General features: G+C 35.4%; 1 protein-coding gene across 2 annotated transcripts; it reads left to right on the top strand.

Annotated features, from left to right (window-relative positions):
- Window positions 1–7,197: 7,197 nt before the first annotated feature.
- Window positions 7,198–10,520, top strand: LOC113079658 (protein FAM163B). 2 transcript variants are annotated; one of them, XM_026251910.1, is made up of 3 exons: window positions 7,198–7,880; window positions 9,703–9,818; window positions 9,895–10,520. In XM_026251910.1, exons 2-3 carry the CDS (start codon window positions 9,726–9,728, stop codon window positions 10,345–10,347), a joined length of 546 nt encoding a protein of 181 aa, XP_026107695.1. In that variant the 5' UTR covers window positions 7,198–7,880; window positions 9,703–9,725; the 3' UTR covers window positions 10,348–10,520. The 2 variants fall into 2 exon arrangements, with proteins under 2 accessions (XP_026107695.1, XP_026107699.1); XM_026251914.1 differs by lacking the exon at window positions 7,198–7,880 and having other exon boundaries at window positions 9,366–9,818.
- The last annotated feature ends 3,603 nt before the right edge of the window (window positions 10,521–14,123 follow it).

The raw sequence follows: 14,123 nt of genomic DNA, 5'->3' as shown, positions 1-14,123 counted from the left end.
ACAAAATAGAATGAGTTTTAGTGATAACTAAACAAATATTTAAAAACAATACTGATTTCTCGCTAGAATTGCAAAAAGTTAATCAATAAAATATACATTTACACACAAACTGACCACCAAACATAACTTTCGGACGTCATCTTTTTTTTAGCTCAACCATCACGGAATGGAATGCACAGGACTGTGGGATATTAAAGGCAGTGAAGGATACATCTATTATTCAATCATAAGGTCTGGACACAGGAAGTAAAGCAGAATTTGGATTTGAACGTGCGTTGATGCCTTTCTGCCTGGAAATGCTGCTTCCAAAGGCTAGACTAGGCTAAAAAAAATAACAAAAAAAAGCTAACACAATAAAACATGATAACATTATAAAAAACATGCTTTTTGAAAATCCTGCTTTTGCAAATAAACTATATATATCACAAGCATCTGTAGTGTAATTTTTGTATTTCTCTTCATTTTCCTTTTTATTTACATTTATTCCTCTGTATTTATTTTGTTTATTTACTAATAGTTCGTTATTCTAAAAGTTATTATCATTCTGTCTGATTTTATTTAGGTTTAAATATATAGTTTATATTTATTTATAATATGTTTACTTTGTTCGTCATTTCATAAAAAAAAAAAAAAATGTTTTACACTTAAAACTCTTACCAAATAATAAATCAGAAACCCAGATGCATTAAGCATCACAGGGCAAGAGCAGTGATTTCAGATCAGCCTTTTACTGTTCATATAATCTGTTTCATTTGTGATAGGACAACGGCTAACTAACTGACAAACTGAGCACTTTCACTTTCAGAAGTCACAGAAGTCATTTTTTACCCTTTCTTTAAGGGCTTAACCAATTTCTAAAACTAAACCCAATATACTCACTATTATAGCCAGGCCTTTCTAAAAGATCTCTAGTGATTAGCAGTCATTAAACATATGTCTTATGTTTCATTTTAATCATCTTATTCCCAATTCAACACAAAAGCTCAATATTTCCCTCTAAAACATATCTGGACTCCAAGAGCAATGAGCAGATGAAGTAAAACTGACAGTGAAAAAAGACAAAGAGCTCTGGAGCCGTGGAGAGATGAGCTTTAGTGTCAGAACAATGGCGAGGGAGTGAGAGGAGCTGCTGTCATGATGGAGGCAGGAGCAGTGAATGTAATGAGGTATTAGGGAGGGATTATGATTCTTTATTAAGATATTTCTTATTCTTAGATGGCCTCTAATGTCAGTGGATCGATTCCTCCTCTTACTCACAGGCAGAGAAGAGAGAGAGCATGTGGGTAACTTGTGCAAAGTTTCATAACATGTTTTTTTTTCTGACAATCTGTTTGGGATTTGCTAAACTAGTTAGAAACTAATTTCATACATAGGAGATACTATGAAATCTTCACACTGTTATTGTCCATATAAAGGAAGTCGAGCTCTAAAATGATTTTGAAATTAAATGAAATGAAAAAATTCAACTATTGCTTTCAGGTCAAACAGAAATGTAAAAAAATATATATATATAATATAAATATTATTATTTTATAATTTTGTATAAGCCCTTACTAGTCTTTTGAAGTTTTGCTTTGATGTTTTATATATTTCTTAAAAAATCAAACATACTGACTGAGAAGGGGTTTTGCAGCACAATTGCCATATTTATGTCAATTTACATTGTGCTCAGTTTGTGTGCATGGTAAAATGGGGGTTTTACAGATATCTACATGAGAACAAATGTTATGCTGGTATATACTGATCTGTTGATTATTATCTCAACAAAAATGAAACTAGCACAAAGAGGAAGAGGGGTGCACGGGAGCAGGGCAAGCCATTCAGTCCCTTAAGTCAATATTTACTTCACACAACACAAGCAGAGGTGGTAACTTTACATTTAATAGACTATTACTTATACTTGTGTTTATGTGTAATATGTCCTTTATCAGAGGCATAATTATAATATTTAAATTCATTTTTAATAAATAAAAACAGCATTGGAATCAACCAGGAAATTTCAGAAATGGTCTAAAATGACTGAGGAAATTGATTTACCCTTCAGGGACAGTTATGATTCACTGCAGATGGAGTCTGCTGGTAGTTTGCATGTGTTTGCATAAGGAGGCGGGTGGAAGGGATAGTGCGAATGATCAACTGTTAAGATAGTGTGAGCTGCCTGCCAGAACGCATAGTAATAACAGATGCCATATGGCAAGAGATGAGGGAGGAGTCCCTTGTGCACCCTCTACTTCTCACCTCAGGCAGGCCATGGGACCTGTTCTTACATGCTCGCTGAGTTAAGGCTACGGGGGCTTGGGGCAGGTTGGGACAGGTCTTCTCTTGCACTCGATATTGCTCTTGAGTGAGGAGTTAGGTTTGACACTTTTCTTCCAATGGATCAGTAACACAAAGTGATAAAAGTATATATATTTCTTTTTCCAGCAATGATGCATCAAAGTATTCAAAAACTACTTACTTTTACATAGTTACATTTTAAATAAATGCTGTTCTTATGAACATTGTCTATTAAAAACAAAAAACATGAAAGAGGTACATCACAGAATCATGAAGAATCGTCTTAGACCATTACAGGCTGTTACAGTTATCATATATAAGTGATAGTCATACTTCGAAGCTGAAATGTAATTGCAGTTTCAACACAAAATGAGACCCTGAAGTTTGAATGTGTAGATGAATGTGCGGTGAACATGCATCTGACAGGCGTTGTGTTAGAAGATATGGATTTATGGAGAATGGCGCCATCATCTGGCGTGGAATCATATGGCATGACCAGTGAATAGTCGCTTAACTAAATGCAGGCGATGTTGTGCAACTATACCATACCATACGAACCTGTATACATGACAATAATTGTGCCAGTAAATACACAATTACACATGAAACTAGAAGAAACAGCGTCAGTAATATTAATGCTTAAAAACTGTCCACAAAGCAAGCGCTTCGTTATGTAGCCATACTGTTCCCAGGTTTTACATGTACAGTTGTTGGACAGACAAGTTATTGTAGGAATTACATCAAAACTTAAAAAAGCTTAGAACAATATGTCTGAAGACTTAATGGATGTCATGTTAATGCTGTGTGGTTTAAGATAAACAAAGACACAAAGCATCTAGATATGGATTGATCTGCTGCATTTTGCATAACTTTTATTATGTTTAATGCTTTAAAGCTATAGTACAAAAGTGGCTTTCCCTGCAGTAATGCAGAGTTGAAATGACTAAATGATGGCCAAAAAAAAAAAAAAAAAAAAAAAAAAACATTCCATTAAACTGCACTAGTAATATCATATTATTAGAAGATGTGTGGCTGAGAATTGATAGATTGTGCCAATACTGCCATTTACCTTTGTTTGTTTGTTTGTGTCAGTGTTTTTATGTAAGCTTCAGTGAATCATACCAACCTATTTATTGAAACGATTCGACTGAATCAGACATCAGTAGACCTACTCCTCTTATGAACTGTGCCAGTGAGAAAAAGGCCAAGGTTCATACAAACTATTTTTATGGTACATTTATGGTGCTTTGTGACTTTTTTTAGCCTCCTCAAAAAAGCCCCTGGGAAGAAATAATCAGAAGAGAGAAAGAGTGATACTAAGCCTAACCATGTCCCAAGGAGACAGAGCCCTGTGAAAGAAACAGAGCACGACTGCCAGTCCTCTTTTATACTTTCAAACTTCACATTCAGTGTCAGCAATGTCATTTTGTCAGCTGATAATTCTGAGCTGTGCCAGTTCTTGCTGTGAGATATTTCCCCACTCTTCCACCAACACACTTGCAAGTTCCTGGACATTTCTGATCAGCTGTCTTTCCTGTCTACCTGTCTTCATTCTGGACATTGCATTTTATTGCTCATCTGCAGTCCTCATGCCTCCCTACAGTAGGACCAAGGCTTGTTCGTGCATTGCCAAGTGTCACTTACTTGTTACCCAGACTTAGAGTATCTGAATCTGAATGTCATTTATAGAAATTCGTTCTGACCTACTAAGCGTTAACAGATCTTTTAAGTACATGGTGGATGGATGATCTTCTGGTCTCTGAGATGAGATGAGATGGAAAGCCATGAGTGCTTTTTCAGCAAATGATTCTATACCTGCTGCGTTTTTGACGCAATAAATAAAAGATGACTCTTATGCTTCTTACAGATATGAAATGCTTCAGTAAATTGTCCCTCATGTGGAATAATGGTAAAGGTGTGCTCAGTATCCCTCTCTTCCTCTCATCTCTTTTCTGAACAATTCAGTACCATATAGTTATACTGTAGGTATAGACTGATGTTCATAAATCTTAAAAGTCACATTTATTGGCTGATTTAACAGTGAAACATCTAATCTAATAATTAGACTTATGAAGCAAAGAGCGTTTTCTTGTTGTTTTTTTCTTTTTCTATTTTTTTAATAATCTAAAATTATTTTAACATTTGCACTGTGCTGAAAATTGTAGTGTCCCAGTCAAAAATAACCAGCCTTTTTAAAAATTGTTTTTGATCTCTCGTTATGCTTTCTTTTCACTACATGTTGTATTCATTTTTTTTTTTTTTTTTTTTTTTTATTATTAACCTGATTTCTTTTCAGTTAGCACAGGATTTGTTTTTATTAAACTGACTGGTCATAGCCTTCACTGTTCTGAGCATATATTCCTCAGCTCTTGAGTGAAAAAATCATTTGTGGATAGTTTTGGCAATATTAACAAAAAAAATTCAGATTTCCAATATTTGGTAATACTATAGACCTTACACCCTAGAGAAACATGCACGTGGCTATCTTACAAATTCTGTCTGTAAACTTCCAGTAAAGTCTGAATAGCAAATTCTTTATTCATAATGTTGATTATCTAAATCTCCTCCTTTGTACAAAGTGTTCTGTAATAAATTTGTTTAGTGAAGGTTGTGCAAAATGTCAAAGTTATGTCTATTGTAAACTATTTTATGTTTTTTTTTTGTCTTTATTAATATTAATTATATATTCTATATGTTTAGAACTACAAACTTGATGCCTGATTTGTTTATGTTGTTCACAAGTTCTTCAAAATAATAAATATATGAAGTGGATTTACTTATTCCAGAGTTAATGAATGTTATCATGTGCATTGTAATGTTTGAAACGTATAACGTCATAACAAATGTTATGTTCATTCATAAGTTTGTATGACCCTACCTTCTGTAAAATACATGTTACATTAGGTCTATAGCATAACAAATGTACAAAAAAATTTTTTTAGGCCGATCATTTTTTATCAGGATCCCCAACAACGTGATGTGTGATGTGAAAAGGATGCAAAAATGCTACAGTAAAATCCTGTAAATTGGTAATTTACCATATAGTGAAAAATGGTTAAAAATCACAACAATAATTGTATTATTATTGCAATAATTGTATTAAATTTGCATAATGGTGGGCATAATAATAACAATTAAAACAGCAACAATAATAACAAATATTATTATTATAACTACTACTATTATTATATGAGTTTTTATGCATGCCCAAAACAACAGTTTACGCTTACAGGAAAGTTCTCTGTTCTTTTTACCCCATGGCATTCTAAAATTTGCCTAAATATGCAGTGATCTGCAGTGGAACAGTGGAATGCTAACAGGACAACCCATAAATGAAATGCCAACAATCTTCAACTACATCTGAACTAATTAATCGAGGTCTTCAGGGTTACAGACAAGTATGTCTCAAGCATAACCCTAAAGAATTGGGTTGCCCTGAGATTATGATTAAGCCCAGTATTTTTAAAATATAATTCACGAGTTTCGAAATTACAGGAAGATTTGATCTGAACGCTAAAAACTCTGCGTCTACAGACATGGCATATTACTTTCAGTGTGGCTAGAGGTCAGTTCTTCTTCTTCACTGAACTTCAAGCTCTGTCTCTCACACCGAAATGTGACAAGGCTGCCTTGTTCCTCATCAAATATACATGCACTTTGTCTCCTAACACATCTGCATAGTGAAGCTGCAAAAATACCTTTCACTGCCCATTTGTGTTCTTGTGGGGCAGTCGAAACGAGCAGACTGCGTAATCCCCGTCAAACAGAACTTGCTCAGCTGCCAGAGCAAATGACATCACCGAGTTTTACCAAGAAAGCACATCATGTTTCAAAATTCTCTCACTGTTTCTTGCTGAAGGATGTCCTGAAGCTCACTAAGCATGAAATGATTTAATGAAATGATTCAGTCATCAAGCACAGATCCTTACAACAGTTTTTCTCCCTTTTCCATCTCAAAGATGATGCCAGCATTTCATTAATGACAATGAAAATAATGCCAGGAAGAATAAGTTGCATGCCACATATTTCAGATGATCACAACAGACATTATGCTCATGGCAGAATAGGTTTTCTGGATATATTTAGACACAGAATATTGTTCACTGCCTTTGTTAACATTAATGTAATGTATTTACCATAAGCCCTTGATGAACCTACATGAAGGATTTTTATTTTTCAACAGCATTATTCTCATTATACATGATCTTACTGCATGATACACTTTTCATGTAACTCGAGTCACATTCTGACTGTGTTCCTCTGAGGCTTCCCTCCGGCTCGTATGTCTGTAGTTAATTAAATCAGCTTATCATGTACTGAAGACCAAGCATTAGTTTTGACTTCACTGAGACTGAGACTGACATTAGCATCTATTATGGTGTCTGATCAATCTGGCAGTGATAGATGTCTCATATTTAGTATCACCCGATTTTGTCTTTTCATAGACTGATATTTGTCATACAACCAGGTGTACTAGCAAGGTGTACCTAATAAAGTGGAAAGTGAGTGTATATACTCTGTGTAACCTGTATTATTACAGTCAGTTTTGTGAGCCTTTCACCCCAAATATCCCAGTGAACAGTAAGGCACGGATGGTCCGGTGGGAATTCTGAGAGCAGCTTTAGACTGAGGAAAAGCAAGAGAGGGAAAAGAGAAAAATAACCCTTCCTTACACTGCATCTTACTTATAAATTTATCATGACCGTGTCTGTACAATACACTAGAATCTCAGCCTGCTTTATCATTTGAAGGTTTAATAATTCATATACTAAAATATGGTTTCCTCCACTTTCCAACTATCCCCTCTCAGCAGCACTTAAAGTGGTCCAACAGGAGGAACAGTAAGAAAGAGTTTAAAGTGGGACTAAAAGTATGAGTGAATGTTTGCGATTGTGTGTGTGTGTGTGTGTGTATGAAAGAAAGAGGAAGTACAAGAATTGCACAATTTGCTGAAATAATCTTGCAACTGATGAACTTCATTTTGACACTTCTGCATTTGAAAGACAGCTTGAATCGTGCAAAAATCACAATAATAACACTGGGAGCATATGATGCCACTGATTAGCAACATTATCTAGCAAAACATCATCATCTTTTATCTGAATAAAATAACATAGCATGCATTTCAGTAACACAGATCTTGAAGATAACTTGTCCATTAATACAGTAATATTAATTTTAAACATATAAATTACAAATCAGTGAACCTGCAGCTGTAAGATGAAAGTTCAGATTGATATCATGAAGTATGCTGCCACCTCTGACATTGATGTTAAAGGGATTAAAAGGATTCAGTCAATATCAGTGGAATGGAGGACTTGTGTACGAGTGAATAACAGAAGGACAGTGTGATGAGTGGGGAGAGGTTAACACACACTGATGTGGGACGTGCGTGACTCCAGCGGACGCTCTTCTGCTCACAGCTACACTGCTCATGAAGTTCAGCCCTTATCGTCGCCGATCATTTTGTCTGATCATTTATTATCATAGAAATTTCATTCTGTCTGGAGATGTGACCTCGTGAAAGCGATTTTGTGGCTAATTTGTGGTTAAGTTCGCCGGATGCATTGGACACCTGCCCTATGTTCTGTAGATACCATAATGTGAGTATACAAAATCTCTCCTGATCTAATGCAGTTTAAGATGTACATAGATCACATTTATCTCTATTACACAAATGTAATAATTATTTTATTAATAATATTCATTATGTGTTGCTTGTATTATATAAAAAATGTATACACATTTAATACATTAAAACGGACTAAAAGTTGCCCATAATTAATAGTAGACCAGATTTCAAATCTCTTTTTTTACATGTCAGCCTATTGATATTATAGGTTTATAGAGATATAATTGTGACACAAAAGTCATGAGCTTTATTTGTTGTGTGATCCGAGGGACTTTTGAACAGATTTCTGAGTAGGTTATTAGAGTGGTTGAAAGTTTGATATTCTAAACTGACGATGACGTTTAGATTTGGTTATAAAATGTTTTTTTTCCAGTGATTAATGCGAATGGATGACTAGTTTATGTGGGCTCGAATGAGTCTCTGGCCTGAGGTAAGACCAAGTACTGTCATCACAAAATCTAAAAGTCTTATTGAGGGTCCCTTTCTGATTCACTTGTGTCCAGATGCCCCTTCATTAGCATTGCACATGTACAGAGACAAGATTATTTATTATTAACAGTGAACAGCACTGACTACTGACACAGATCTGTGGCTAATTATGACCGAATCACCTGAGTGTATATGTACATGTTATATGCCGTCATTTCACATCCTGCTGAAACTGTGCAAATGTTCTATTTTTTTTTAGTTTTTTTATTCCACTGCTGTGGTATGTGTTTGAATACAGTTCTGTAGCATCATGAGTGCTAGTATATTATTAGACCAATTTTCTGCAGATATTTGACCTTTGTGAGATTATCATTTTCTTTGTTTTAATACTTAGTGTATAGGTATATACTTACAATACTGTTCAAAAGTTTGTTCAAAATGTTTTTGAAAGAAATCTCTTCTGTTCATCAAAGGCTGCAATTTGATTAAAAATACAGCAAAAAACTGAAATACTGTGAAAATATTATTGCAATTTAAAATAACAGTTTTCTATTTTAATATATTTTAAAACATGATTTGTTTCTGTGATGGCAAAGCTGAATTTTCAGCATCTTTAGTCCAGTCTTCAATGTCACATGATCCTTCAGAAATCATTCTAATATGATGATTTGATAAAAAAAAAAAAAAGATTGTTTCTTATCAATGTTTAAAACAGCTGTGTTGTTGTTGTTTTTTTGTTTTTGTTTTTGACATAGAAAGCTTTTGTAACAATATGTCTTTACTGTCACTTTTTCCCAATGTAATGCATCCTTGCTAAATAAAAGTAAATTTCTTAACATAAATTCTTACTCACTCCAAACTTTTGCCTTATGGGTCGACCATTAATCCTGAGTCTTATCCAAACATTTCACTGTGTGTCAGTCTTTGCAATATACTAGGCAATATTTTTTTTGCATTGTAGCAAATAATACAAAAGGGCAAATATTAATAATTAATAATAACTTTTTATAATTATAAATATTTGGATACAGCTATTAGAATGTTACAATCGGCAAACCTGTTAGTCCAGCAGTTGATCTTTCAGATTTTTCTCGATGAGGAGAACCAGCTGAAATCCGAGGATCTTTGGTGAATAGAAAGACAAAGCTGCAGAAAGACTTCTAGCTCAGCACCCTCATTTTCTCTGAATCTTGATCAGTGATCTTTAAAGTGTGAGGATGGTTCATGCAGCTCACAGAGTGGGTTTTAAAGTTTGTTTGTTAAATATAACAAGTACTTGTGTGTCCGATTGGTCCAGCCATTACAGCATTGTAAATATAAATGTTCATGGTATCTCTGTTTTTCTGTCTTTATGCATTGCCTAGTTTGTTGATGGAGAGGATTTCGAATGACAGCCGGCACAGTGGTCATCACAGGCGGAATTCTGGCTGCCATTATCTTGCTAACTATTGTCACAGTTCTGTGTTACTGTAGGCTGCAGGTAAATCTCCTCTACTGCTCATCTCATACGTAACTCCCTCTTCTGTACTTACTTATGTATTGAGTGTGCCCATTAGTATTACTGCTGTAAAAGAGACGAGTCAGAAGAGGGGGAGGAGGAGGCTGACGTGGCCAAGGCATCGCCAAATCCACTGCGCCAACCGAGTCCACCGGAGAGTCCACTGAGTCTTCAACATTTCCCTGAATACGCATCCTGCAATCAGCTGCTGATGACGGCGGAGCCCTTGGAGCACAACGGACCAGTAAGCTATCCTCAATACTTCCCGCGTGCGCCCTACAGACCGCCCCGCTCGTACACTTTTTGCCCATCCTGCTCGGGGTATCTGCCGCTCCACATGAGCCCACAGGAGGGGCTGCCTAATGGAGGTGGCAGGATCAGCTACAGGACTCTGCAGCAGGAGGAATTAGACCTGCCAATGGAGGCGCCCAGCTTCCAAAAACTCAACCTTATCCGCTCTGTCACCATGCAAGAAGTGCTGACTCATCACAGCATCAGCACGGATGTGTAGCACCTCATATTCACCTGAAGCAGTGTGTTATTCACATGTATTGTGCTGCTTTGCTGTACCCGGTTGTTCAATTCATTGTATCCAATAGATAAAATTGATGTATGTATGTATGTATGTATGTATTTATCTATCAGACGGATGGTCTGCGTGATTTTGCCAAGTAAGACATGTTAATAACATCTTTTGTTGATCCTGGATCAACATTATTTTCCAAAAATACAGACTTAACCCAATCCCTATCCCTAAACCTGAACTTACCTATCATTTATTCCTAAAATCAGTGGGAAATGATAGCTGATTAAGAAGGGTGTAGCTTCACCTAACCCTGATTGTAAGCCCAAAACTGACATTTCCTGAAAAGTTATCTCTCAATTCTAATTGGTTGATTGGAATGATGTTCCAATGAACATGTTGTACCTTGTGAAATCACGCTCACCCAGGAGGATAGTCATGCAACAGGGCTATTTAGTATCATTGAGATGCTATTAGAAAAAAAAAACACATCTGTAGAAAAACAGAAAAGATACTGGTAGTACAGGAAATTGTCTGTTAAGTTTACAGATATTTCCTTTAATCCACAAACATACAAAATGCAATCCATAATTCAAAATACAGATGAAACACTTGTGAAAAATCCTTCATATTAACACTGTAAATTGTGCCCTATTTATAAACTTTTCTGAGTGTGTAATAAAAATATTTGCTTTATATATATATACATATAATTATAATTATTATTATTTATGATGTAACTAACAGGGCTTTTTAAGGGCATGAGAACTGGAGTAAATTTTTGATATTTCACATTCCTTTGTCTGTCACATATATTTACTGCTGTAGTGAAATAGATTATTAAAATATATCTATATATAGTATGATGAAATGGTGTGGATGTATGGTATATTTAATTTGTGCGATTATAATACCAACTGCAGTCATAGTTTTGCATGATTGTAAATTCGTGTGTTTGACTGTGTAATCTAATCGACTGATTTTATGATCTGTGTGTAGTGCAACTCAGTTTGCATTGATTTTGATCAAAAATAACTCTGAAGTCACCAGAATAATGATCTGTTATTGTCTTTTATCTTTTTCATTTGTTGATAAATGCAAGTTTTGTTAACATTGACATTGGCTGTGTGAGAATTTAGTGACTGAGTTTCAAGCTGTTATGTTGTGATAAATGCACATATTTAACTGCGCATGCTGTTTGCTGCCCAGCAGGTGGCATCAGTTCTTGTGTTGAAAAAATGATCTATTATTGGTTAATTAAAAACATCAAACAAGAGAAAAACGTGTCTGTGTGTTATGTTATGATGGCAATTATGGAGATGAATATAGCTGAATGTAACTATGATTTCTGACTCCCTGAAACTGATTAAATGTTTTATAATCTTAATTAGAGCTGTAATCGGGCCTTAAAAGTTAGGCCCGACAGGACCCGAGCCCGACAAGTAGATTTTGATTGACAGCTTTTTTAAAGCCCGAACCCGTTTACAGCCCGACATTATTCAAATGTGCGCACGCACACAGCTGTTTTGCCTTTTGCCAACAATGAGCAATTTATTCATGTTTTAACATAATTTACTCATAACTAACGTAGACTAGACCACTTGGAAGTTGGAATAAAGAAATAAAATAAGTCCTGTGTCACATCGTAACATCTCAGCATTCTAGTACATAGGCTCATTTAACCTATAAATAGACCAACGCACCAATAAAAACGAGTCATTTAAAAAAAAATTAAATTAAGATAAATTTTAAATTAAGATGGGTATTTGGCAATAACGAAATTAAGATAAAGGCTCCGCCGGATTTGCTTTATTTAATAAAAGAATAATGCCAACATTAGCGTAAACACTCTGTCAACATTATGCATTTAAGACTCAATGAATATTTAGTTATCATTTGAAAAACCTTTACTCACAGAGATTAGGCTAGGTCTACATGTTTATGTGGAGGAAAATGATTGAATCCACTGTAGATGTCTTGCCAAAAAAATAAATAAAATAAAGATAAAAACACAAGCTACAAGTTATTAAAAGCAATTGAATAAAAGTGTGTTTTCAAGCGTGACTTGAAAACTGACAAGTCAGGTGCAGAGCGAACATGATTAGGCAAGCTATTCCATAGTGTCGGGCCCGCAATGGCAAAGGCACGATAACCTCTGTGTTTTAACCTGTATCGTGGTATAGATAAAAGTTTCTGTGTACCTGACCTAAGATCTCTGGAAGGATTGTAATGAGGGGAGCTAGGTTATTTAGGCATTTATAGACAAATAAAAGGATTTTAAAATTAACCCTAAACCGAACCGGCAACCAGTGAAGGGATGCTAAGTTCGGGGTAATATGTTCACGTTTGCGAGTGCCTTTTAGAAGTCTCGCTGCTGCATTTTGGACTATTTGAAGACGTGTTAGAGTTGTTGAATTTATTCCATAATATAGAGAATTACAGTAGTCTAGTCGAGATGACAGGAATGCATGTATCACCCATTCAAAAGCTTGGGGACATAGAAAAGGTTTAACTTTAGTCAGCATACTTAGATGGAAAAAACAATATCTGACAACAGAATTCACTTGCTTATCCAGTTTCAACAAACTATCTAATGAAACACCAAGATTTTTCACACAGGTATTTACCGGCTAAGAAAGTGTATATGCTTCAGGGAGGTGGTTTAAACTACTTTTAGAAGGACCAAAGATTATAAGTTCTATAAGTTTTATTTTCATTTAATTTTAGGAAATTTGCAGACATCCACTTCTTTATTTCGTCTATGCAAGCCAACAGGTGTTCAAATGAGTTTTTTCCTGCCCGTTTAATAGGGACATAAATCTGAATGTCATCTGCATAGCAGTGAAACAACACATCATATTTTTTAAATATGGATCCCAGAGGGAGCATATATAGGGAAAAGAGTGTAGGGGCCAGGATTGAGCCCTGAGGGACCCCCCATCGAAGGAGAGCAACAGAGGACATAGAGGAGCCAAAACGGACAGAGAATCTTGGATCGCTTAAATATGAACTAAACCAATTTAATACTGTTCCTTTCAGCCCCACATCATATTCGAGTAATTTGAGGGTGTCTAAATGATGATTTTTTCTTTTTTGTTTTCTTTACATTTCTTGTCTTTTCTACAGAGCCTCTGCAGATATTTTTTATGAAACCTGTGAGGTTTCTGTCCCTCCATTGAAAGTCCATGTAACCAAAAATTTGAAGATCCAGAAAGGTCATGAAAGCATCCTAAAATGAACCCATACAAATAATAAACCTCATATATCAACACATACATAAAGTGCATCACATTAGGCAAACATGAAAGCTTATGCTAGACAAAATACTCATTGTCAAAGCATCACAATAAACATCATCCACTTCAATCTATTTGACATCATCCACTTCTTCTAAAGGAGTCTTTGGTTATCCCTGCCGCAAATAAAACACAGCATCTCAGACTAGGTCACAGTTCAGCCACCTGCACTATATATCAGGCAGATCATTCACATTTGTTGATGTCGAGACACCAACTGACACTCCAGTCATAAACCCACTAACATTTTTACCATTCCTGGTCACACTCATTACCTTAATGCCATGGCTGGGAAACAGCACATTCCCTCAACTAGACAGGAGCCAATAAAATTTGTTCCTTGTGATAAATTCCTGGCATTTATCTGATGTGACAAGCATAATGAATAATTCAGTTCAACAAATTGAATTATGTTTCTCAGAAAGTCAGTCTTCCTTACATTCAGGCCTTCTCTTCTTCTCCCCACCT

Source organism: Carassius auratus, chromosome 5, assembly GCF_003368295.1.
Source record: "Carassius auratus strain Wakin chromosome 5, ASM336829v1, whole genome shotgun sequence".
NCBI lineage: Eukaryota > Metazoa > Chordata > Actinopteri > Cypriniformes > Cyprinidae > Carassius > Carassius auratus.
Note: the sequence above shows the minus strand (reverse complement) of the source record. Positions and strands in the feature narration are given on the sequence as shown.

Coding starts and splice junctions, on each gene's coding strand:
- LOC113079658 (XM_026251910.1), top strand. CDS start 9,726: ATGACAGCCGGCACAGTGGTCATCACAGGCGGAATTCTGGCTGCCATT. Junction 9,819..9,894: donor TGTGTTACTGTAGGCTGCAG/GTAAATCTCCTC, acceptor TGTGCCCATTAG/TATTACTGCTGTAAAAGAGA.